Source organism: Thermobia domestica, chromosome 16 (assembly GCF_964235325.1).
Source record: "Thermobia domestica chromosome 16, izTheDome1.hap1.1, whole genome shotgun sequence".
NCBI classification, from domain to species: domain Eukaryota; kingdom Metazoa; phylum Arthropoda; class Insecta; order Zygentoma; family Lepismatidae; genus Thermobia; species Thermobia domestica.
The window spans coordinates 11224974-11249823 of NC_137469.1; the positions used below are offsets into that span (position 1 = coordinate 11224974).

Sequence of the window (24850 nt, forward strand, 5' to 3'; positions counted from 1 at the left end):
GCATTTCGAAGGCTTTTGTTTTTATGCAGCTCATTAAGGAAAATCTATTTCATAATCGTAACATTCATTACTTTAAATACTAAGAAACTATAAAGGTAAAAGCGACTCGACCAAGCCCCGAGGCTGCCGTGACTCAGTGGCACAGTTTTCACCCTTGGTGTGTGAAGACTCTGATTCGATCCCAGCTGGTACCAAGTGGGCTTTGTGGCATAGAAACCCCGTGTGTGCGGACTTTCTTGTGGTTCTTTAGTTCCCTTCCACTTACTTCATTCCACCATTTCATTCATTCTCAACATCACCGTTTTCTTTAGCTTACAAAAGACTGTTTACTTGCCCACTAGTTTTATTATTGTGAACTGAAACTCAAGTGCGCAGTTATCTTGGATATTTCTGTCCCTTTTTACTTTACAACTTGAGGTGGGATGAGAGTCTGGATAGATCTAGTGATATACCGCTGAAAGAAATGCTTCAGTATAGTGTCGGAAGCGGTATGTATTGTTTATGTTACTTACAATGTTACTTCCCTAAAAAAATTCACCCTTTCAACCCTTCCCCTTTTACGAATACAGTAAACCGACTCTTTTGCTGAAGAAAGATGCTAAGAGAAAACTGAACTATCTGTGTCTTAAAATTTTCTTTGAAGTGCAGTCTTTTGTGTTTGTAAGGTTTTGCGAGTATGTTTTCACATCAATATGAAAAGATAGCGAGCCAAATGTTTAACCATGGACTCCTGCTGCGAACTGACCGTGACTAACCTGATCTCGCTCTGCTCATTTTCTCTCGCACACGTGAAATGGGTTTGTTGTTTCCAAATAAAATAGAAAGACAGTTATCTGGTGCTTTTTGGGTAATTCCCCCTCACACAGGCATCATTGCTATGTTTTAATGATCAGAACAAATATCAAAACCATCCGATACACATGATACGAAAGAGCGAACAGAGGGAGGCAAATATTATAATAGACCAAGTTTTCCGCGTGGTACCGCGTGGTAACAATACTTCATACTTCTATCATTTGATGCACATCTCTATGAAGTTGTTTTCCACATAAGTATAGCTTACTTCTTTTCGAAGTAGCTCCTTCGTATTAGAGCTGTGTTTAGTTTTGTTTCGTGCTAGGATGAAAGGGAGAAATGCAACATTTGCTTCTCGGTGAACTTACATATATTATTAAGATGAGCGGTAATAAGCGATGTTTAACAAAGGGTGGCTTTCGGATCTACAATTTAACGTGTAGTTGCAGTCAGTGTTGAGAATCGAACCATATCTATGTAAGACCTGTTAACATTGAACTCTTTTGTGGTAAAAGTGAACTTCAGAAACACACAAAAGACTTGAAACATCAAGCTAATGTAGAGGAATTGCAAAATGTACTGCATTTTTTCTGTGGCAAGGAACATGCGGTGCATAGCAACACAAGAATCGTGTTAAGGCCAATATTTTTTTTATCTTCTTGCCGAACTTAATATCCCCTTCCACACCATAAAAGAAAATATAATGTTTGTTAAAAGTGCACATAATATTTTAAAATTTTGTTTGTGATCTTATCATGCATAATTATATATAATGCCTTTCATACACCGAGAATGAATTCAACTGTACGTCATAGCACCTCTAAAGCGATATTTTTCAAACTTATTTATTGCTAGATATTGTAAATTTACGGTATCTATCTTAGTGGGTGGGAAATTTTGCGTCTAATCGGAAAATTTCATGACTTCGGACAGGAATTCGCAGTTACGAAATTTGCATCACTGTCTTCTGAAAGGATGTCTAGAAAAAATACTACTGGAAAATAACTGAAAACACAAGATGGATTTGATAGCCAAATTTACGTCATCTTGGTGCGTCATCATTTTTCTTAAAATACTTGTATTTAGTATTCGATTAGAGTTTAGTATACGTTTTAGCATCGAGGGTGAACTTACAAATTAACGTGGGATCAGAACCACAGGAGTTCCCACCTGAAATCAAACCTTGGTCTCCCGCAACAAAGACGCGTACGCTAACAATATGGACACAAGAAGGTTCAATATTTGGTAATGTGTACATAAAGTTGTGGAATTGCGCTTGTATAATGTTAGTAGTTCTATCTAGGTACTAACAAATTTTCACAATACTCAGCTTAATAAAGTATCTTTAAAAAGAAAATGTCACTCTTTATGTTTCAGTTTCTGGTTCGACTGAAGCATGGTACAAATTCCAATGACCTTTTTTGGGATCCTACTTTATGCAGTAGATCCATCATAAACTGGGTGTTTGATACGGATATAAACTAAAAACTTACAAATATAAATTTAAGTCACATTCAAATATCTTTAAACTAAAATTGAATGTATACATATGATGTGCCATTTACTAAATCATTTTTATCGTTTATGTAAGAGTCATGTCAATTCTTTAATACAAGTACATGAATACAGTTAGCTCCTCTTAATGAAAGTAAGTGTGGCTAGTCTTTAAAATTAGTGTGGAAAGATAAGTAAAGAATCTGGCATAATTTAGAAAAATCTATCGTAATTCAGGCGCGTGTTTGGCATCATTGATTGTCTCAAGTGTAGCAACCCTGACTTAAAGGTTTTGCTTCGAGAAAGATGGATTCTCTGTTATATATCAGATATATAGTCTCAAGTTGGAGCAGTATTCTCTATGACAAGCTTTGAAGCAGGCAGTATATCTGTTAAAATAAGTTATTTCTGAGTGTATGACTGGAATTAAGAACTATTTTGAGTCAGTTAGACTTGTTTCTAGTTAAGGCTAGGTAAATCAATCCCCAGATAGAGAAATAGATTACTCTTATGTTATTTCTTAGCAGGGTGTGGAAAAATCATGATATTTTTTTAAAAAATCACTTTGTTGATTTTTTTTTATTTAAATCAAATCTTTCTCCTCATATAATACAAGTCGCGAACTGAAGAAAAAGCATTAGGAATTAGTATTAAATGCTAATTACGCCATTTAAGTGAAAGTATTGGGGTTGAATTTTGAGTTATCCTCAATCGTTAATCTATATCAATCCCAAACAATGTTTTTTTTAACCCTTTTAAATTATGGCTCTTTTTAAAGGTAAATTATAGACTTTCAGTCAAGCAGCTATAGCATCATCCCTATTTATCCTAGGATCATGGCAGGCCGGTAGCCAGCCCAAAAATGTAGCGGGAACCCGGCTGAAGTTAGGGGGGCCCGATCCAAAAATATTATAGTTCATCACCATATTATAGTTCATTTGCAAGCCTACCGTGAAAATTTTAGGAATACTTTAGCTGTGCAACGATTTAGCAATAATTTTCCGGATACAACCTTGAATACTAATTTATACAAATAATCAGTAGCGGATTTAGAAAAGTACTTTGGGAGCGATTTTTCTGATTGTTTCGTTTTCTAAAATGTCCTAATTTTATTTGGGAGGAGCTTGAAGTTTATGAGTACAGACATCACTAATATTTCGTTTCGTTTATATGTTTAGCGATAATCTTCCGGATACAACCTTATTGAAGATCATTTTATACTGAGAATCAGTGGCGGATTTAGAAAAGTATTTAGGGACATTTTTTCTTACTAATGTTTAGTTTTTCTAAACATTCGTAATTTTTATTTGACGGGAGCTTAAAGTTTATGAGTAAAGGCATGACTAATAGATATTTCGTTTGTTTTAGACATTAAGTAATTTTGGGAAACAGGCTTCAGTCCGAAAGACCGCCCCCCTAACCTTCGCAAAACCGTCACTGCTGGTAATTAGTAATAATAACAATTTAAAAACAATAAAAAGAAAGTCGGCCAACTCACAGTACACGCACTATTTCTACTTCACAGTTGGAATGAAGAAAAGCTTTGTCAGAATGGTCGAATGCTGGGTTGAATCTCGGACTTTCTGATAGAAGCGCAAAAGCTAACCACTCAGTCATGTTTGTTGTGCAGTTGTATTTATCTTAAGTTAAATATATTCCGTGGTCCTTTTTTTTGGGTAGTGGTGGGGTGAGGAGAGTTCCAGGTGATGATATGAAGGGTGTGAGCCAAGAACATGATAACTAACAAATTTTCAATTGCTGAGTTATGCCGCACCAGATAGACAGCAACGCATACCGCTTCGTTTAATCCTTTATGTATAGTATTATGTGAAAAATTAGCTTTCCGACTTTCAAAATGGATTGTGCAGCAGAAAATCTCTAATTTTTTAAAATAGTAAAATTGTGAGTTACCATGTTCTTGCCTCATACCCTTCATATGTTGAATCCCTCTTGTTAAAAATTTAGAAAACTTGAGGACTGAGTAAACCATGATGGCGGTTATATAAAACTTAACTCTAGAATTTCTGTATTCTTAACTGTAGAATTTCAAGAATATACAAAACCAAAAGCTCTAGATGAGCAGCCTTTAAGTGTATCATATAAATCTAAGTATTTTTCTTATGTTTTATTTTAATTTTATTTTGTTCCAAAAAGAGGGTATGGAATATTTTGAAAAATACTACATAGAATTTTGCTAGTTATTTGTGTATTTTTTAAAAATAAGTATTTAGTTTTAGGGTTGGCTGGTTTACACTAGCTAGCTTTTTCTTTTTTCTTTTTAAATAAACAACTGGTTTAAACCAAAAAAAATAAATAAATAAAAAGAACGAAAAATGCGAATCATGTGAACTTCATGGTGACGTTCCCCACATCAAACCATCTGCATTAGTTTTATTTCCCTTTCACCTTTTAATCAAGATGTCCCAGGTTAAATTCTCGGTCGAACCGCAACCCTTTTTTCATGCGTAAACAAAGTAGCGGTTCGGATATCACTTTAAGCGAAAGTCTTCTTCTTGATAACCTCGGTATTACGTAAGGATGTTAAGCCTGAACATACGAAACGAAACCAAATTGTATATTTCTGCATGTCTGAATGCCTGTTGATTTATAAAGAAGCCAAGGTTACTTAAATATATTGATAGAAATTGACAAAATTTGTCGATTGCCTACGTAGCTTCCAACATTAGCTTAGATTGGACTTTCAGTGATATGTACGTACTAAATTTGTAATTTAATACCTCAGTTTTAGCATACTGATTATGATATGTTGACCTTAAAATTTTACATGCAAAGCAATAACAGGATTTTTCCGTTATTGTTTTACATTTAGAGTAATGACGGGATTTTCCCGATGGCTAGGGCGGGAGTTTCCCAATTTAAGAAATTTACTGACCGGACTTCTTTAAGCTTATGTGACCTCTTCCAGCATAACCCCATTGTTGCATAATAACACCAAGGCGAAACAAACTTATTTCTGTGAATATGTAATATAAATACATAAAGCAAAATATCTAAACTCAGAAAAGCCTGGTTTAAACCAAAAAAACCTAGTGTAAACTCCCCCCCAAAACGGGGTTTTGGCATTTTCAAAAACAACCACGGTTCTTGCCAACCCTGCTTACTTTTGTATGTAGGAGGTTAAAAAAATCTCATTATATACATTGGTTAATCCTTTGGAATTCATAATGTAAATATGTTGAGAAGTAAAACTGTTTGAAATATCTTTTCGAAATTCATGGTTTATTTTCGAGGTTTTATATTATTATCGACATCAGCCACTAATTAAATGACTTTTGTGTTATAGAGAAGCGAAACAAAATCTGGTTTATCAATTTAAAGCAGAATTTTGAAAAAAGACCAAAATTTCCCAAGCAAAAAAGCGAAGCAGAAAAAACCGAGTTTTTTTCCAAAAAAGCCGTTTTTTTTTTCGAGCCCTTGCATCTCTAATCTTGAGTAATAAGGGTGAGGAAACTATTTAACAATGAGCTAAGAACATTCCCACAATGCCTCAGATGACCCAGTTGTAATACAAAAATTTCATTAGACATCCCTATTTATCCTAGAATCACGATTTGTGCATTATTTTCTTCAGAATAAAACAAGTTTTCAAACGGTACCCTTCACATGTCTCCATCATGTATCTGGGGCGGGTAAATCACGAAAAAAGGAATTTTCTGTTAGAAATATCCTTTTCTTTTTAAAATTTTTTGCTCTGTGGACCCCTCCTCTGTTTTAAGGCAGGGATCTGAAACAAATCTGAAAAATACTGAGGAGTGCACTGAATAAATGTGCAAAATTTTAATCTTGTAGGTGCAAAAGTAAGCCCGCGAAAAACAATACTCCCCAAATACCCCAGATTTCCATATAAAACAGAAAATCAGGTTGAGACATCCCTATTTATCCTAGAAGCATAGTATGTACATCATTTTCTTTAGAATGGAACTGCCTTTCAAACGGTACATTCATATGTCTGCATCTGAGGCGGGAAAATCACGAAAAAAGCTATTTTTGTTTAAAATATCCTTCTTTTTTTAAATATTTTTGCCCTCTGGACCTCGCTGTTTCCACGCAGAGATCTGAAAATATCTGAAAATTATTAAGGGGTGCACTGAACGACTGTTCAAAATTTCAATCTTCTGAATGCAAAATGTAACCCGCCAAATAATAATAATAATAATAATAATAATAATAATAATAATAATAATAATAATAATAATAATAATAATAATAATAATAATAATAATATGCATAACAAAAATATCTTTTTAAATTTATGATATCACACACTATGCCTCAACGCAGAAAGGCGTGAAAGCATATGTAACCTGTTCTAAAATGCCTCCAGTCTTAAAGAAAACGAAGTAAAAAGCCTTATTGGTACTTTTTTTAATCGAATAATGAAGATTCTACCCTATCACCTAAAACTAGGTGATATAATTTAAAAGGTTAAGCATTAAGGAAAAAGTACAGCAACATTTATCAAAATGACATTTTCTTTCTCAATAGCTACTGATATTTGGCCGGGGTCTATTTTTAAAAACTCAGAACTAGCTTGCGGCATGAAATACATAAATGTCGCCTAAAGTTATAAAATTAACCAAAAAAAATTGGAGAGGGGATAGGACCCCTCTAAATACGTTATATTATCTGGGAACAAACAAACAGATACGCACAAAAAAAATATTTTTCGTTTTAAATGTCGGTGGTGGTTTCCCCGTTGGAATAGTTAACGATTTTAAAACCCAAACCCAATGTTACGAAAAGAATAAAGCAGAATTGCTCCGTTACCTATTCAAAACGGGATTTTCCCTAATCATCCTCTGCATGACACTTGTTTTCATACTATACTGTACATTTGAGTCTCATTGTATTATGATTATTAACTTTCATAATCGAAATAACAGAACAGAAACGGGATTTTACTTATTTTTCTTTAATTAATTTATTTCGTAATTCGATTTAAATCAAAGATTTAAAAAAAATCTAGTGATTTAAATCGTGATTTAAATCACACTGATTTAAATCAATTCACCCTGTTTCTTAGCAGGGAACATCTAACATTTTCACGGGAGACAGTGTCTGTTTATGGATATTGACATTTCCACGTTTATTTAAGATTGCTAGCAATACCTGGTTTCCATAGTAATGGAGCAAGTCGTAGGGATTTTGAATAAGAGCCTTATTTGAAACGTGAGCAAGGAGGGTCCTTGTTTACGAGGTTCAAATACTTTTTTTAACCGCAGTCTAACTGTATTCAACTGAGTGCGAACTTAAAGAATACTGGACTCAGTTCTCGGTGCGAGAATTTGACGACTGTTTTTGTAGAAACTTAACTCAAACGAAGATTCTGCTGAAGGCACTTCACTTCTCTGGCGAGAGAAATTTTCTCATATTTAACCAACTCAATCCTATAAGCAACAGAATTAGCCTTTTTGATGGGGAGTCTGTTTATAGACCATTCCATGTTTAGGAATTTAGGCCAGACAACTCTCTGATTAATGAAATTGTCTTTAAGATGTTGAGGGAGTATGATGTAAGAAAACACATGTCCTGCTCTTTCATGATTAAAGCACAACTTAGCTGCGTTGGAGAAATCAGTTTGAAGTTATGGTTTTATGAAGGCTTAAGTAGGCGACTTCACTCCGGACTGAAAAGTTGGTCTGTTATTTTATGACAGTTAACTTAAAGAAACTCTTCTCAAATCAGAGTACCATTCTTAAGCACCAAAATATCCTGTATGGACTGTAGAAATGCTTTATTTATCAAAGTTTCCCTAAACGTGTGGTGTGTACTGCTCTATGCTTGTTAATTACCCTACACAAACTTACCGTGCCGTTCAAATTTTTACAGGCAAAGAAGTACTATCAAATATCATTGGGCGCCCCCACCTTTTTACTGATGTCGGACGTCGTAGGCTGAGCAGACTGGTAAAACAGTACAGGCAGCGAACTGCAGCGGAACAAGCATCAGACTTTAATGCTGGGCAAAGTACAAGTGTGTCTGAACACACAGTGCACCGAACACTCTCAACGATGGGCCTCCGCAACCGATGACCCATCCATGTGCGAATGTTCACAAAACGACATTGGCAACTACGACTGAAATGAACATGTGACCATCGCTACTGGACCTTGACGCAGTGGCAGAGCGCTGCATTGTCTGATGAATTCCGATACCTTCTTCATCATGACGATGGGAGGGTACGAATCCATCGTGTTGCAAGGGAATAATTCCTTGACATCTGTACTGCGGGACGGAGACAAGCTGGCGGCGGCTTAATTAAGTTCTGGGGAACATTCACGTGAGCATCCATGTGTCTAGTGGAGCTTGAGCAAGGCACCATGACGCCGATGTGTATCGCACACTGCTTGCAGACTACGTACAGCCCTTCATGACGACCATGTTTCTCAACGGTAGTGGAATTTTTTGACAAGATAATGCACCATATCACAAGGCCAGGAGTAATGGAGTGATTCGAGGAACATAGGGGCGAGTTTCAAGTGATGTGCTGGCCCTCCAACTCGCCGGATCTGGGATGTGATTGAACGTGACGTTAGAGCGCATCATGCCCTCCCTGGAATTTACGGTAATTAGGTGACCTGTGTGTGCACATCTAGTCCAACACTCTCCAGCGACCTACCAAGGTTCATTGCGTGCATGCCAAGACGCGTCGCCGTTGTTATCCGTGCCAAAGGTGGACATACTGACAATTAGGTAGATAGTCATAATGTTCTGGCTGATGTGTGCGTATATTTTAACTTGTATATTTTGTCTCGACTCGAATTTCGAGACGTCTCGACTCGAATTGGAGTCGAGTCGAGACAGAACATGTCGAGTCGAGACAGAAATATATTTTCGAGTCGAGACACGAGTCGAGACAACATTTTCTCGAGACGAGTCGAGACAGGCTTAAATCTCAACTCGACTCGACTCGTGCGCATCCCTAATTCAAAGTAAAAAGAATATTAAAAAAACAGCATTTGAATTAAATAAAACATTGTATTAAACAGGAGTTCAAGACTGTTCTTTACACCTCGACGCCACATTGCATCGAACTCCCAAATAGATTCTTAGTTAATACATATCTTATATTATTTTTATTATATCAAAATTCTCTTTTTAATAGTATTTTCCTGTACACTGCCTAGCTGGTGCATGTTTTAAAACGAAAACATATAAAACGGCAAATGTCACATATCACATCCACAGATTGATTACATGCTTTCTACATTGGTGCTTCCTCACTTTCAGACCAGCTAATATTTCATACACATACTTCGGTTAACGAAAAGTTAGTGTCAATAAATTAAACCTCAGGATTGTCTTTAATAAAGATGATTCTTGAGATGCTAAGAGATTTTCTCTTTTTTTAACACAAGTAGTGATAGTTTCATATGAATCTGAAATCTATATATATAAAAGAGAACGTACAAATCCTTTGTTAGCTCATCACGCTAATACGGCTGAACCAATTTCTTTCATTTTTGGGGGGTTATTAAGATTTGGACCCTAGATGGTTTTTATCATATCACTTTAATTTTCAATTACCAGTGTCTTGAGATAATTGACCATTCAAGTGTCCATAACGTACAAATCCTTTGTTAGCTCATCATAGCTAAATCTAACCGTATTTATATGCAACCCACATGACCGTGTCACTCGGCGGGTTAACATAAATGACAGGCGATATAATGTTAACATTTACTCCAATCTTCTATGGTTTTTATCATATCACTTGAAAGCGAAAAAGTAAAAATTATCTAAGTAACAAAGTTTATTGCGTTCCGGGGTTACCCCAGCGAAGCGGGGTGAACGCTGCTAGTTATATATATAGACCTAGCTTACCTCCACTTGTTAGAAGTCCATTTCCCATCCATGGACGAAGAACAAAATAAAACATTCCTTTTTCTATGTGTTTCGTACTGCTCACTACCGCCTTGCATAAATAAACAGACAATAAAATCATTATTTAATATATAATATATTTTCATATTTCATAAAACATTTTCATATTGTAAAGGAATCTGTGTGTCCAAAACCTAGTACCTATCTTGAGCTAGAATCCCCATTTCTTTTTCTGACGGCTTGTGTGAAGGTGGAGTTTTCGTTGTCATTTTCCTCCCCCTTTCACACCCTTTTCAATATGTAACCACTAGAAGAACCCACATATAATTTATTTGTTGATATTTACGTTTTCTTTTAAATATTATGCGTCTTCAATTTATCATAACTAATGGAACGTAAATATTACTCTAAATATCTTACTTTTTATTAATATTTTATTCGTATAGATAACAGTTTCTTTCACAATAATAAACCAAAATGAAATGCTATTTATAAATTGATACTTTCTTTGTGGCAGTGGGCCACTGGTAAGTACTATAATAGAAACTTATATAAGTACACAATGCAAGAATAACAAAATAATGCTTAAGAATAACAATCTACTCATCTGGGTATGCCACTTTGGCTCTTAATCTGTATTGCCCTGAGGAGGTTGATTGAGTGCAAGTTTTATGTATTCCGGAAGAGTTTCTTCTTTCAAACCTACATTTTAAAGTTCAAAATTCAATTAAGAGTATAAAAGTTTCATTGATCGAAACAGATTATATATGTAGCAGGGATGGCCAATGTGTCGATCACGACATACAGGTAAGTCATGAGAGGTAGCCCGCGATGCTGTGTGTTATACTATCTGTATAGCTCACTGTTATAGTGGGGTACTGTATAGACGAATAGATTGCCAGGAATTTCTGAAACGAGAAGTATTCATAAACCTCAAACCTAAAGAGATTGTCACACCTGTGATATTAGAACCGTAATTGCCTTCAATGCGAATTGCCTTAGCATAGGCATCTTAGGACGTTTCTGCCAGAAGAATGAAGCAGGGATAGAAGACAATTTTTTTTCATGTATCGTTGCTACATATCTTAAAATTTCTTCCACTGGAACATCAAGGGTATAGTTTAGCTCAACTGAAGTGAAGATGGAAGAAATCTTCTCAGAAACTGGAAATTTCCAGGCTTGGGCTTTGGCCCCTGTGGCCGTGGAGTGTGGCCTCGACATATCCCATTAATAGCTAGCAACTACTCTAGAAATTGCGAGTAGTGCGTTCGGGAAAGTTGTAGTGAGTGGCAAGAAATCGATCCAACCAGAGATAATGTGGTAGGAACAACACTCTTGTCCGAGTCAGGCATGTCCTGATTCTATTGTCGAATGGGGTTAGTAAGAGCATAACAAGTGCATCACCTACCGCAATAAAACCAGAGGTCAATCCAGGGGACGTATTTTGAGTTTGATCATCATTTCAAGCCTGGGGGTCTCAAGAATGATAAATTTGAGAGATAAAATGATACATTTGAGGACGCAAAGAGTAAGTTCGAGGATCAAAATAGTAAATTTGAAGGCAGAAAGTTAAATCGAGGTGAGAATGATAAATTTCGTAGACAGAATGGAAAATTAGGACGTTGCGCGTAAGTCCTTGAAGGAAATAGGCACCCTTTTCTCAAGTCCTACTGTATGCTTGTATTATTATTATTTTACTTTTTTGATAATGAGAGAAGCAAGTCTTGACGTCACGGAATGTCAAGTTTGAAGTGACGTAAAACAAAAGAGTTTATTATACCTCTATAAAACGTGGATCATATAACACCACTACGCTTATGCTAGGGCCCATCCAAAGCCTGTAAATACCAGCAGATGCACTTTCTCTAGCAAAAGTCACTTGATTTCTAAATAAATCTGAAAAGAAAGAAGAAAGAAAATCAAATATTCACTATTACGAACGAATTCACTCTATATACTTTACATAAAAGAAATAATCTTGACTGACTAATCAATTCAAAAATCCTAAAAGTACGAGGTGTAATCAAAATAAATGGTGAATGTAGTTGCACAGTGCCATCTCTCGAGTTGTATCCTTTTCAACTAGTAAGCCTGGTAGCTTAAACCTTTGGCATAGTTAGTGTCGAGTTTGAACGAGTTGTGACATGTTAGTTGGCTTTCAGAGGCAGAAGAGTGAGGACGTGTTAAGAGTGTCTCTCGTGCGCCAACATTAAGTTTTGTTCTAAGCTGCGGTAAAGTGCCAAAGAAGCTCACAAAATATATGGCGCTAAAGCTGTGGCATTGGAGACTGTTCACAAGTGGTATGAGCAATTCAAAAGCGGCAAGAAATCGGTTGAAAACGAGCAACGACCGAGTCCTCGTTCCACGTCAGTTGAAAACGTGCAAAAATTGGAACAAATAATTTGTTTAAACAGGTGAATGATATTCGAGAGCTTCCCGAAGAAATAAACATCTCGTATAGGTCCGTGAAAAGCATTTTAACCGCCATTTAAATGGGCAAATGGCTTCTTTCTTCACCATGAAAACGCACCGAGCCACACCTTACTTTTGACCCGCGAGTTTCTGGCTGAAAATATATTCCTGTCTGTTCATATTCGCAGTGCTCTCCAAATATAGCACCATGTGACTTCTGGCTCTTCCCGAAAATTAAAACCGTGCTTAAAGGAAAATGTTTTGACACCATTCCTGACACTGAGAGGGCCACGACAGAGCAGCTGAACGCTTTCCAGAAATGCTTCCAGTTATGGATTCAATGTTGGGATAAGTGCATTGCTACCCAAGGACAGTACTTTGAAGGAGATTAAATCAAATTCCATGTAAGATTATTACTTTGTTTCTAATAAAATTCCATGTAAGCTTTTGCTTTGTTTCTAATAAAATTCCATGTAAGCTTATTGCTTTGTTTCTAATAAAATTCCATGTAAGCTTATTGCTTTGTTTCTAATAAAATTCCATGTAAGCTTATTGCTTTGTTTCTAATAAAATTCCATGTAAGCTTATTGCTTTGTTTCTAATAAAATTATTCACCGTATTTTTTTTCACACCTCGTAGAAACTTGAGATCACAGTTAATGTGATCTCTTTCTGAGTGACTTCATTTTGTCATGATTACACACCAGAGAACTCGCCCAACTACATCGCCTTCACCAAGTAGGGCAATGTAGTTGGTGAAATTGCCCACAAGTCATACGCCATGAAGACATTCATGGTGTCATCCTTTCTGTACGTCACCATTCGGTGCCGTTCTGAATGCCTACGGTATACCCACGCGCTACCCTACTAATTGCTAAACTTTCTACTAGCCACTCGCGCACAGATCGTTTAGTATTGTACTCAATTCACACTTGGTTCAACTACCTCTTCTTCCTGGTGTTGCATTTTAGATGTCCAAGACTGTTGTTAATGCAATAGTTCTCACACTAGTAATCCAAACTTATATTGAAAATTTAATGATAATACTTATAAACACTACATAGCGCTATTATAAGTGATCTTCGCAATTACAAACATAAACAAATCTCACTTATCTACGCTCACGGTCAGACATGTGAAAGCTGTATCAACATAAGACAGAAACTCAGAAAGTCTTGTTAAACATTTGGGTTTAAAAAAATGTCACATCTCATGTATTTAATGTGCACTCCCGTTGTCAGCACACACATCTAGCTGTAATCCATTTCTTGCCATACACGTTGTAGCATCGGACAATCTACTAATGCAATGGCGTGATGCGATCACGATCTTGGATTGTAGTTGGTAAAAGTAGCCGATACACGTGTGTTGTTTGGTAAGATCTCAGAGGAAAAAGTGGCAAGGTTATTATCGAGTTACTGAAAGGTGGCCTCTGACAGATAGCTGCACATGTTGTAAACAAAACGAGTGGGAGGTTTGTCCGCCAATCACAGTAGTGTTCTTTCGCGCTGTTACTAAGCAACGAAGGTCACTGACCGGTAGTTGAAACGACTTGTTAAATGTCAGAGCTGCTGTCTGTGTTGTGGACCTTCTGGTAATAGCGCCCCCAGTACTCCACGTGCTCCACCTAACTGTCAGAAGCCACCTTTCCTTGCGCACACAATAGAGGAATGTAACCGCCAATGTAAACATCCACTATCGTTTTTACCACGACGGCCAATCAATCTGTTTAGTAGACGCCTATTCAGTTTACGCCTGACATTTAAATGGTAATCAATATGCTCCATCATGTTGTCAAATGAAGCCTGGAATATCTTATTCAAGTTGTGGAACAAGCCACGTGCGTGACATTTCGAAATACGAAGTTCCTGTTATTGTATCTTCGTCCAAGAAGAAAAGGCTTTTAGCCTACTTTTCCATGGCTGATACCGGTAACTAGTAACAGACTTTACAAAAAGAAAACCGAACAACCAGAGGGAGCCTCGCGCTAAGGACTACTACTCTTGATTTTTTGAACGCATTTATAGACATCAGATTATGCAATCTAATATAAATAAAATAAAGAGTTTGTTTCTGTGTTTGTCTATCTGCGTGCGGCCTGGACACCAGACGAGTGGACCGAAAGTTACCAAATTTTAGTCAGGGGTACCTTGGCCCAGGCCCAAATCAAGACGAAGCCCTTTTTTCAAATTTCGAACCAGGGGGATCTCAAAGGGGACATATACCGGAACCGACTTGGGAATCAGATAAATTGACTGAGAGTTACCAAATTTTAGTTACGAATACCTTGGTCGAGGCTCCAGACCTGAGTTAAACGTTTTTGTCAAAATTCGAACCAGGGGAGTCTCAGAGGGGCGTTTACTGGGACATGTAAAAGTAGTAGAAAATGACCGATATTAGTGTCGAATTCATAGTTTTCGCGGTCGCTGAAATGAATGGTGAAACTCTGATCCCATTAACTTCCAAACTCACGCTACTCGGCTCCGGGCCGGGGATCACCGGGGGTGGGGGTGAGATACCGAGACATATAAAAGTACAGTAGAAACTCGATTAACCGTCACTCTTTTAACCGTCACTGTCTGTTATCCGTCACTGCTCCGGACAGTACTGTACTTTAAATGTGCCGTAATTGACGCCATGAGCCGTGCAGAGCACGGAATAAAGTGTAAGCGAAATGGACTGAAATAGTCATGCGTCATTTCCGGTCATGCCAGTTTCCACACAAAAACTTGGTACAGTACTGAAACCCTTATGGAGAAAAACATGGACTTGAAACACTCAAGATGCCAGAAATTAAATTCCAAATTGATATGAATTATTTTTGAGACGAACGTATATTAGTGTAACATGGAAGGAATATGGTTTACTCTGGTTCTGTTCAATCATTATAAGTTGTGATGGACATTTATAAAAATCCATTTTAAAAAAAGGAGATGTTGCTTGTTCCAACGCCGGTCCGGCTTGCGGCAGCATTGCACCAAAATGCAATACTCTGGTGCATTACTATCTGGAGCGGGATTGCCCTTGGAACAAGCGGAGAGCGAGACATCATCTCCAATAGGATTAGCTAGTACAGGTATACAATGGAATAAGAGATATGAAAGTTAGTAAACTGGAGATTTGTGTCTAAGATTTTCTTAAGAGAATTGCTGATTAGATACGCTTCCATAAATATCTAGTAAAATTGAAAATTCTTTGTTTAAATTAAAGTTTAATTTTCTCTGACGTCATGACTATTTTTTGTAGTCCATTGTTATTGAACGCGACTGTCCATTGTTATTGAACGCGGAAAAAGCTCGGCGTTCGAAGAAGCAGAAGATGACAGATTATTTTTAAATTGTGTTTATTTCACTACCAGTTCATTAAATATAGTATAAACATGTATTATTCACTTGTATAAGGTTATTTATTTCTTCCAGAACTTTTTAAATCTACTTACTGTAGAGGTTTATAACGATATTTTTGTTATCCGTCTATTCGCTTAACCGTCATGATCCGAGGGTGACGGTTAATCGAGTTTCTACTGTAATCCAAAATGACCGATATTAGTGTCAAATCCGTAGTTTTCGCGGTCTCTGAAATCAATGGTGACACTTCCATTAGCGATGACTTGCAAATTTAGTTACAATTGTATGCGGGCCGGGATTCAGCGGGGATGGGGGATACGGAGACATGTAAAAAAATAGCCCAAAACGACCGATATTCGTATCAAATCCATAGTCTTCGCGGTCGCTGAGATCAATGGTGATACTTCCACAGGCGTTGACTTCCAAAATACAGCCGCTCAATACAATTCTAAATTTTAGAAAAGCCCAGAAAACTCAAACCAATTACAGTTTACCACTACTTACCGTTTACTACCACTACTACTACTTACATTACAATTTACCCTTTGTAGTGGGCAAACACCGTGTGCGTGGGTTTCCTCGGGGTTCTTCCGTTTCCTCCCACTTTCTTCATTCCACTATTTCATTCATTTACCATTATCATCGTCTCCTTTAGCTTAACCGGCATAAACGTGGGACGTAAAACTCAAAGATTTAATTTTTCATTTCATTACAATTTACAATAATTTTAAAAACTGTATTACATGTAGAGATGCAACGGCTCGAAAAAAAAACGGCTCTTTTGAAAAAAACTAGGTTTTTTCTGCTTCGCTTTTTGCTTGGGAAATTTTGGGCTTTTTTCAAAATTCTGCTTTAAATTGATAAAGCGGACTTTGTTTCGCTTTTCTATAACACAAAAAGTCATTTAGTTAGTGGTTGATGCTGATAATAATATAAAACCTCGAAAATAAACCATGAATTTCGAAAAGATATTTACTTCAATTTCACTTCAACATATTTACATTATGAATTCCAAAGGATTAACCAATATATATAATAAGAATTTTTTAACCTCCTATAAACAAAAGTAAGCAGAGTTGGCAAGAACCATAGTTGTTTTTGAAAATGCCAAAAATCCGTTTTGGGGGGGATGTTTAAACCCGGCTTTTTTGGTTTAAACCAGGTTTTTTGATTTAGATATTTTGCTTTATGTATTTATATTACATATTCACAGAAATAAGTTTGTTTCGCCTTGGTATTGTTATGCAACAGCGGGGTTATGCTGGAAGAAGTTCCATAAGCTTAAAGAAGTCCGGTCAGTAAATTTCTTAAATTGAGAAGCTCCCGTCCTAGCCATCGCGAAAATCCCATCATTACTTGAAATGTAAAATAATACCGGAAAAATCCTGTTATTGCTTTGCATGTAAAATTTAAAGGTTAACATATCATAATCAGTACGCTAAAACTGAGGTATTAAATTACAAATTTAGTATGTAGATATCATTGAAAGTCCAATCCAAACTAATGTTGGAAGCTACGTAGGCAATCGATAAATTTTTGCCAATTTCTATCAATATATTTAAGCAATCTTGGCTTCTTTATAAAACAACAGGCATTTAGGCATGCAGAAATATACAATTTGGTTTCGTTTCGTATGTTTATTCTTAACATCCTTACGTAATACTGAGGTTGTCAAGGAGAAGACTTTCGCTTAAAGTGACACCCGAACCGCTACTTGGTTTACGCATGAAAGAAGGGCTGTGGTTCGACCGAAAATTGAACATGGACACCTTGATTAAAAGGTGAAAGGGAAATAAAACTATTGCAGGTGGTTTGATATGTGGAAAAGTCACCATGAAGTTCACATGATTCGCATTTTTCGTTCTTTTTATTTTTTGGTTAAAACCAGTTATTAAAAAAAAGTCGGTGTAAACCAGCCAACCCTAAAAGTAAACACTTCTTTTAAAAAAATACACAAATAACTAGCAAAATTGTATGTAGTATTTTTACTTCAAATATTCCATACCCTCTTTTTGAAACAAAATAAAATTAAAATAAAACATAAGAGAAATGCTTAGATTTATATGATACACTTAAAGGCTGCACATCTAGAGCTTGTGGTTCTGTATATTCTTGAAATTCTACAGTTAAGAATACAGAAATTCTAGAGTTAAGTTTTATATAACCACCGTCACGGTTTACCCAATCCTCAAGTTTTCTGCATTTTTAACAAGAGGGATTCAACACACCATTACGGAACTCCCCCCTCCAAACAAAAAAGGACTACGGAATATATTTAAGTTAAGATAAATACAACTGCACAACAAACATGACTGAGTGGTTAGCTTTCGCGCTTCTATCAGAAAGTCCGAGATTCAACCCAGCATTCGACCATTCTGACAAAGCTTTTCTTCATTCCAACTGTGAATGTAGAAATAGTGCGTATACTGTGAGTTGGCCGACTTCCTTTCTTATTGTTTTTAAATCGTTATTATTACTAATTACCAGCAGTGACGGTTTTGCGAAGGTAGGGGGGCGGTCTTTCGGAGTGAAGCGTGTTCCCCAAAGTTACGGAATGTCTGCAAAGTACGAAATATCTATTAGTTATGCCTTTACTCATAAACTTAAAGCTCCCGTCAAATAAAAGTTACGAATGTTTAGAAAAACTAAACATTAGTAAGAAAAACCCTTCCCAAAATACTTTTCTAAATCCGCCACTGATTCTCAGTATAAAATGATCTTTAAAGTTGTATCCGGAAGATTATTGCTAAACATATAAACGAAACGAAATATTAGTCATGCCTGTACTCATAAACTTCAAGCACCTCCCAAATAAAATTAGGACCTTTTAGAAAACGAAACAATCAGAGAAACCCCTCCTAAAGTACTTTTCTAAATCCGCAACTGATTATTTGTATAAATTGGTATTCAAGGTTGTCTGGAAAATTATTGCTAAATCACTGCACAGCTACAGTATAACAGAAATGTGGAAGTACGGTTTGACGGATATATTGAAAACGTACCGTACGCCTTGACGGATATATAGAAAAACGTAAATTTAACTTTTGCGCTAGAAGCTAGAGTACTAAGCTCTTAGAAATGAAACACGGATGACAAATTAAAATGATCTAGAGAAGAAAAAATGTCGATAACTCAAAAGTTAAAATAAAGTTAAATAGCCTCTAAAATTTCTCTCAAATACTACATTCTTCATGTTAGCCTTTATTCGTAAAACATGTGCTCCATCCACCTTGATGGTGAATTTCAGAGCGAAATATGGCATTTAGGTCATGGAATTCTTATCTAACTATAGAATATACTATAAGAAAGCCATTTAGATAGAAAAATCATGAAAATGAAAAAAGCCAAAATTTCCAAAATTCTCGTTTTTTTCCCAAAAAAGCCGGCTTTTTATGTGAAAAAAACATCGATTCAAAAAAGCCGGCTTTTTTGCATCTCTAATTAGGCCTACATGTATTTTTATGTGTTTGCGTTTTTGCATCTAGAGGGAAAATCACATGCAGGAGTGCCGCGAAAGTTTGAAACGTATTTTGGTGTGCCCCAAACGGAACAACGTTGAGAAACGCTTACCTAGAGTAGGGGAACCACATTTAAATAATTAAGGAAAAGAACACTCGGGGAATTGATATAATTTCACAATCCACCTAGCGAATCGATTAATTAACCTTCGCCCTTATCTCGACCTTCAAAGCGTTGTCGAATTGTACAAGGTTAATTTGTATGGAGCCATTTTATGGGATTTTTTTTACCATTAATTCCTCCAATAGGGATTTTCGTCAAAATTAGCAGCATATATTGGACTTTTAATATATTTATTTAACTGACGCCAACAAAATTCTTTATGAGCGGAAAGTAGTCTAATGACGCTGGAATAAACGCGAAATCTGTGCTAATTTTCAAATGTTGTTATTGGAAAATGCATGTTATAGTGAAAGTAAATTATGAATTAATTTGTGAATTTCCAGCAACAAGTAACAAGAATCCTAAATTGTATTCTCGAATTTAAAAATAAAAAGTAAACAAGTAAATTATCAAACGAAAAACAGACAATTTCCAAAACGTGACACATGAAATAACTAGGGAATGAAGTTTATTTAGTTTTATTGCCTTCAGTAGAATATTATGACTAGAGACCTAATAGGCATTAAAAGCCTGGAAAATAGGCATTTAAAATTTAAAAATAGGCAGTGAAATAGGCACTAAAATGTAACTCAAAGTAATAAAGATAAATACTCAATACAATTTAAAAAAATTAGTCATAGATAATGTTTAAAGAATATAGAAACATAAATGTTTGTTAATATCTTATTTTAATGTGTATACATAAAAACGAAGCTTGACATGTATTCCATGTATATTTAGCAAATACATTCTATGCAACACTTTATCACTACATATAACAGTGCAAATTTTATACGCTTTATCAGCACACACAACAGTCCAAAGGTTTACTTCATGTTATCACTACAAACAGCACTATATTTCTCTAAAGAGGAAGAATTCTTTCTTTAAATACTAAATTATTAAATACGTTCAATAAAGTCTGTTTTACCAATAAAGTCTTATTTTGAAGAAAATGCATAGAATAGGCAACATTAGGCACTAAAGCAATTATTTAGGCAGGAATGGGTAAATTAGGCAAAATAAAATAAAATTGGCTTAAATATAAACTATAACCCCCCCATTAAAACGTTATTTTTCATCATATTTTTAAAATTAAAGAATAGGCAATTTGAATAACATCCGGTCTCTAATTATGATACAGAAACTGTGATGGAAGTACAATTCTGACACCAAATATGCTTTTTTTTATCAACATTTTCAATAGTGTCTTCTAATTAAGAAAAGTACTTATTCATTAACTCTTTGTGGTGGACAAACACCGTGTGCGTGGGTTTTCTCGGGGTTCTCCCGTTTCCTCCCACTTTATTCATTCCACCATTTCATTCATTACTCATCATCACCGTCTCCTTTAGCCTCACCGGCATAACCGTGGGACATAAAACTCAAAGATTTCATTTCATTTATTCATCAACTATTTGATAAACTTAGATCAAAATTTACGAATAATTCACTCAAATATTGAAGAAACCAAGTGACATACAATAGTTTTAATTTTCATATTTTATAAATTTTGAAATGTTTGTAATTAGTATAACGCGTGGGAAATTCAAGAGTAAAATGGGAATTTCTGCCTTTTGAGATGGGATTTTATGAAGTTCCAGATTGGTATCACCGATCTGTTCAAAAAATATGAAACTATTTTACAAAATTTCGAAATGTTTCCAAAGATTCAGCAATGAAATTTAAGAATACGTAAAAATTGTACTACACGTAACTACGGCACCATTTTGTTTTTCAGAAGCATTTTTTTACGGTCCCAATTTTCTCGGAACAACGAACGACTCAGGACGAACGGCTCAATGGCTGAGCCCGCAGTTTAAACCTCCGTAGCTCGGTTCCTAATTAACCTAGAGAAGTGTATTAGGTGTCTATCTTTTTAGGAAGGATCACACTTTCCAATGGTGTGCATTTCATTCACATCGAAGGTCCAGCAACTGAAGAGTAAGGGGGAAAGTTGGTTGTTTTTTGTTCCCCTTCCCTCTCAGCATTTTGGGGGCAGGAACTCTCGGGTCTAGGTCAAAACCCCCACACTCAAGAAATGTCAAAACACCCACACAAACGGTCATAACCCCCACACAAATGGACAAATCTCCCAAACGCACGAACGGTCAAAACCCCCACAGCCAAAACCCCCATACTCAAGAAATGTCAAAACGCCCACACAATCGGTCATAACCCCCACACAAATGGACAAAACAGCCACACATAGCAACGGTCATAATCCCCACATAAATGGACAAAACACCCACAAAATCGGACAAATCCCCCACACTCTGAAATGATCGTCATTTCACGTCTTTGTTGCGGCCCTTTATGACGCCCAAGAAGAATAGTTGCAACATCAGTTTAAGTGGAATAAAAAATGTTATTAAAAATTACAAGGGCAATACATGAGTATGGGGGTTTTGTCAATTTGTGTGGCAGTTGTGACTATTTCTGCATGTGGGAGTTTTGTCCATTTGTGTGGGGGTTTTGTCCATTTATGTGGGGATTGTGACCGTTGCTATGTGTGGCTGTTTTGTCCATTTGTGTGGGAGTTATGACCGTTGGAGGTTATGACCGACTACCAGTGTGGGGGTTTTGGCTGTGGGGGTTATGACCGTTCGTGTATTTGGGAGATTTGTCCATTTGTGTGGGAGTTATGACCGATCGTGTGGGTGTTTTGACATTTCTTGAGTGTGGGGGTTTTGGCTGTGGGGGTTTTGACCGTTCGTGCGTTTGGGAGATTTGTCCATTTGTGTGGGGGTTATGACCGTTTGTGTGGGCGTTTTGACATTTCTTGAGTGTGGGGGTTTTGGCTGTGGCGGTTTTGACCGGTTCCCGAACTCTCCTGCAAATGAGCTACAAGCGTAAAAAGTGATATCAATAAACATAAATGAACATACTAACTAGTGATACCCTGTGTACATGTGAAAACTTTTTTTTAGTATGAAAAATAACAGTATTGCCATACTTCGAAATATATTTTTTCATTTTTTCATGTTCTTCTTCTTATTATTATTGTTTTTCATGAGTTGGGCACAGGGGGCACAAAAGTTACCTCGTTGAAATCTGTCTCATACGCTTTCGAACGAATTATGGCTTATATCTCTGTGACAATTAGGGGCGTCTCTAGGACTGCCAACGTCAGGGTAGAACAAAATATTTCGGAAAATATGTACAAAGTGATTCTCGTAGGAAACACGTTCAAAATTTTTTTCTCACTTAGTATTTAACTTCATTTTTTTTTTTTACATGATTGTACCAAATGTCTGACGTACACGAGAAAATATTGTTTCCTGCGTACAAGTAACAGTGTTGCCAGTCTCTCATAAATTTCCAAAAACAATAATAATCTCATTTTAAAAATCTTCTTCTTCTTCTTCTAGGGTTTGGCATGGAGGTCACAAAAGTTAGCTCGTTGGCGTTGAGTTGATTTTGAGTTTATCGTCCCGTTCAGCAGCGAGGCTATATGAGACGTGGACCTACTGATTAACGTGGAATCCGAACCACATGAGCTCCCGCCGGGAATCGAACCCGGGTTTCCCGCGCCAAAGACGCGTACGCTAACCGCTTAGCCACGGAGGAGCTCCAGTTAGCTAGTTGGAATCTGTGTCCATAATAATAAGCTTTACAACGAGGTATAGTTCATGTCCCTATGACAATTAGAAGGGGTACTAGGTCCATCAACGTAAAGGTCTACGATTTTCTTGAAATCCCTAGGGACGTACGCAGGGGGTGGGTCCTGGGGGTCCGGACCCTCCCCGAAATTTCGACTTTTATGTAAATTTAGCCTAATTTTAGGGGCAACTTTAGAAATTTTAATATAAAATACCCTCATATTGAGTTTGGACCCCTCCCGAAATAAATTCCTGCGTACGCTACTGCCTGTCGGTCCTAAAAAGGTTAAAAAAACAGACGTCTGGTCAACCTAGCCTAAGGCAAACAATGCATTGTCAATACTTTTTCAGGGGCCGCGGTGGCTCAGTTGTAGAGCGTTCACCTCTGGTGCTTGGGGCCCTGGGTTCAAACCCTGCTCCCGCCAAGTGAACTTTGTGGTGGACAAACACCGTGTGCGTGGGTTTTCTCGGGGTTCTCCCGCTTCCTCCCACTTTCTTCATTCCACCATTTCATTCATCTCTCATCATCACCGTCTCCTTTAGCCTAACCGGCATAACCATGGGACGTAAAACTCAAAGATTTCATTTCATTTTTTTAATACTTTTTCAGCATGTAAACAGTAACTTACCTTCAGCTTTAACACTCACTTGTAGAACATTTCCGAAAATTGGCACCGGTCGAGGTCCTGGAATTTTATTGATAATTTTCCTAAATCTTGAAAGTTTACTTAATCGTTGAAAAACCCATAGAATAGGAATAATAAACAAAGCGATATACCACAGCAAATCCACTCCAGACATCTTGCAAACTCCAATATTTACTCGCAAATGTTAATGTAACAATGTTAAAGGTCAGCAGAAAGTCTTTTATACTGTCCATTTTATCTTGTGGAAAACACTTTTTTTTTTAATTCTTTGACCTAAATACAAGCCTGCTCTTGACCTTGAAGTAACTTTATCTGTTGGGAATAATTTGGCGTTTCTTATCTATTAAGCCTTTTGTGTCTTAGTCTCTTTGGAGAAATATTGTAGCTTTTGACCTTGGGATAGCTATGATTTTACTTATATAATATTAAAATGTTGCTTCTGTAGGCGTTTTTAAAGTTTTCGTAATATGTGAAATATTGAGAATTTAATAATGTTCGAGTCCAGACCAATATTTGCAAATATAAGCATGTTAGATTCAAAGGTTAAAGTTACAATATCGTGTTGACATCTATAATCTTATTCAAGACTACGTGGCAATTAAGTCTCATTTTTAAAGCTCAAAATTATTTATTTATATGTTTATTTATTTGGTAAAATAGCACATGCTCAGGGAAACCAACGAGAAGAGGATACTTTGTCAAATTACCACATTCAAAAGTTAGAACGGTCACATTGTCAAAAGAAACAGTTATTTCTTCAAAAGAAATGGACACATCGTCAAATACAGGGAATGGGCAATTCGCCCAAACGTCACTATCTCAAAGAATCGGTCACTTCTTCAATGGGCTCTTCCTCAAGCGGTCACGTCGTCAAGAGCAGAATATCCAACCGGAGAGAAGCAAATTATCGATTTTCGACTTCAAAATTATCGTATATTACAAAAAATTTTCGTATATTCATTATGTACATGGTAATTGTAGAAACAAGTATAATATATACTAAACATATCTAGTAATCTTAGTTTTGAACTCCAAATTGGCGTCGCTGTCCTCGCCATTTAAAACAAATCCTTATTAACCTTATTCTG

General features: G+C 36.5%; 1 protein-coding gene across 2 annotated transcripts in view; it reads right to left on the bottom strand.

Annotated features, from left to right (window-relative positions):
- The window catches only part of LOC145672911 (cytochrome P450 4C1-like), an 80654-nt gene extending 56690 nt beyond the window's left edge, over positions 1–23964 (bottom strand). Inside the window, exons 1-3 of one of the 2 annotated variants that reach the window (XM_081742112.1) lie at positions 23745–23964; positions 11915–12030; positions 10135–10225 (exon numbers count right to left, since the gene is read on the bottom strand). In XM_081742112.1, coding sequence (XP_081598238.1) covers positions 10135–10225; positions 11915–12030; positions 23745–23916 — 379 coding nt within the window. In that variant the 5' untranslated portion in view covers positions 23917–23964. The remainder of the gene's footprint in view (positions 1–10134; positions 10226–11914; positions 12031–23744) is intronic. The other variant, XM_081742113.1, reaches the window with a different exon arrangement.
- Positions 23965–24850: the final 886 nt, after the last annotated feature.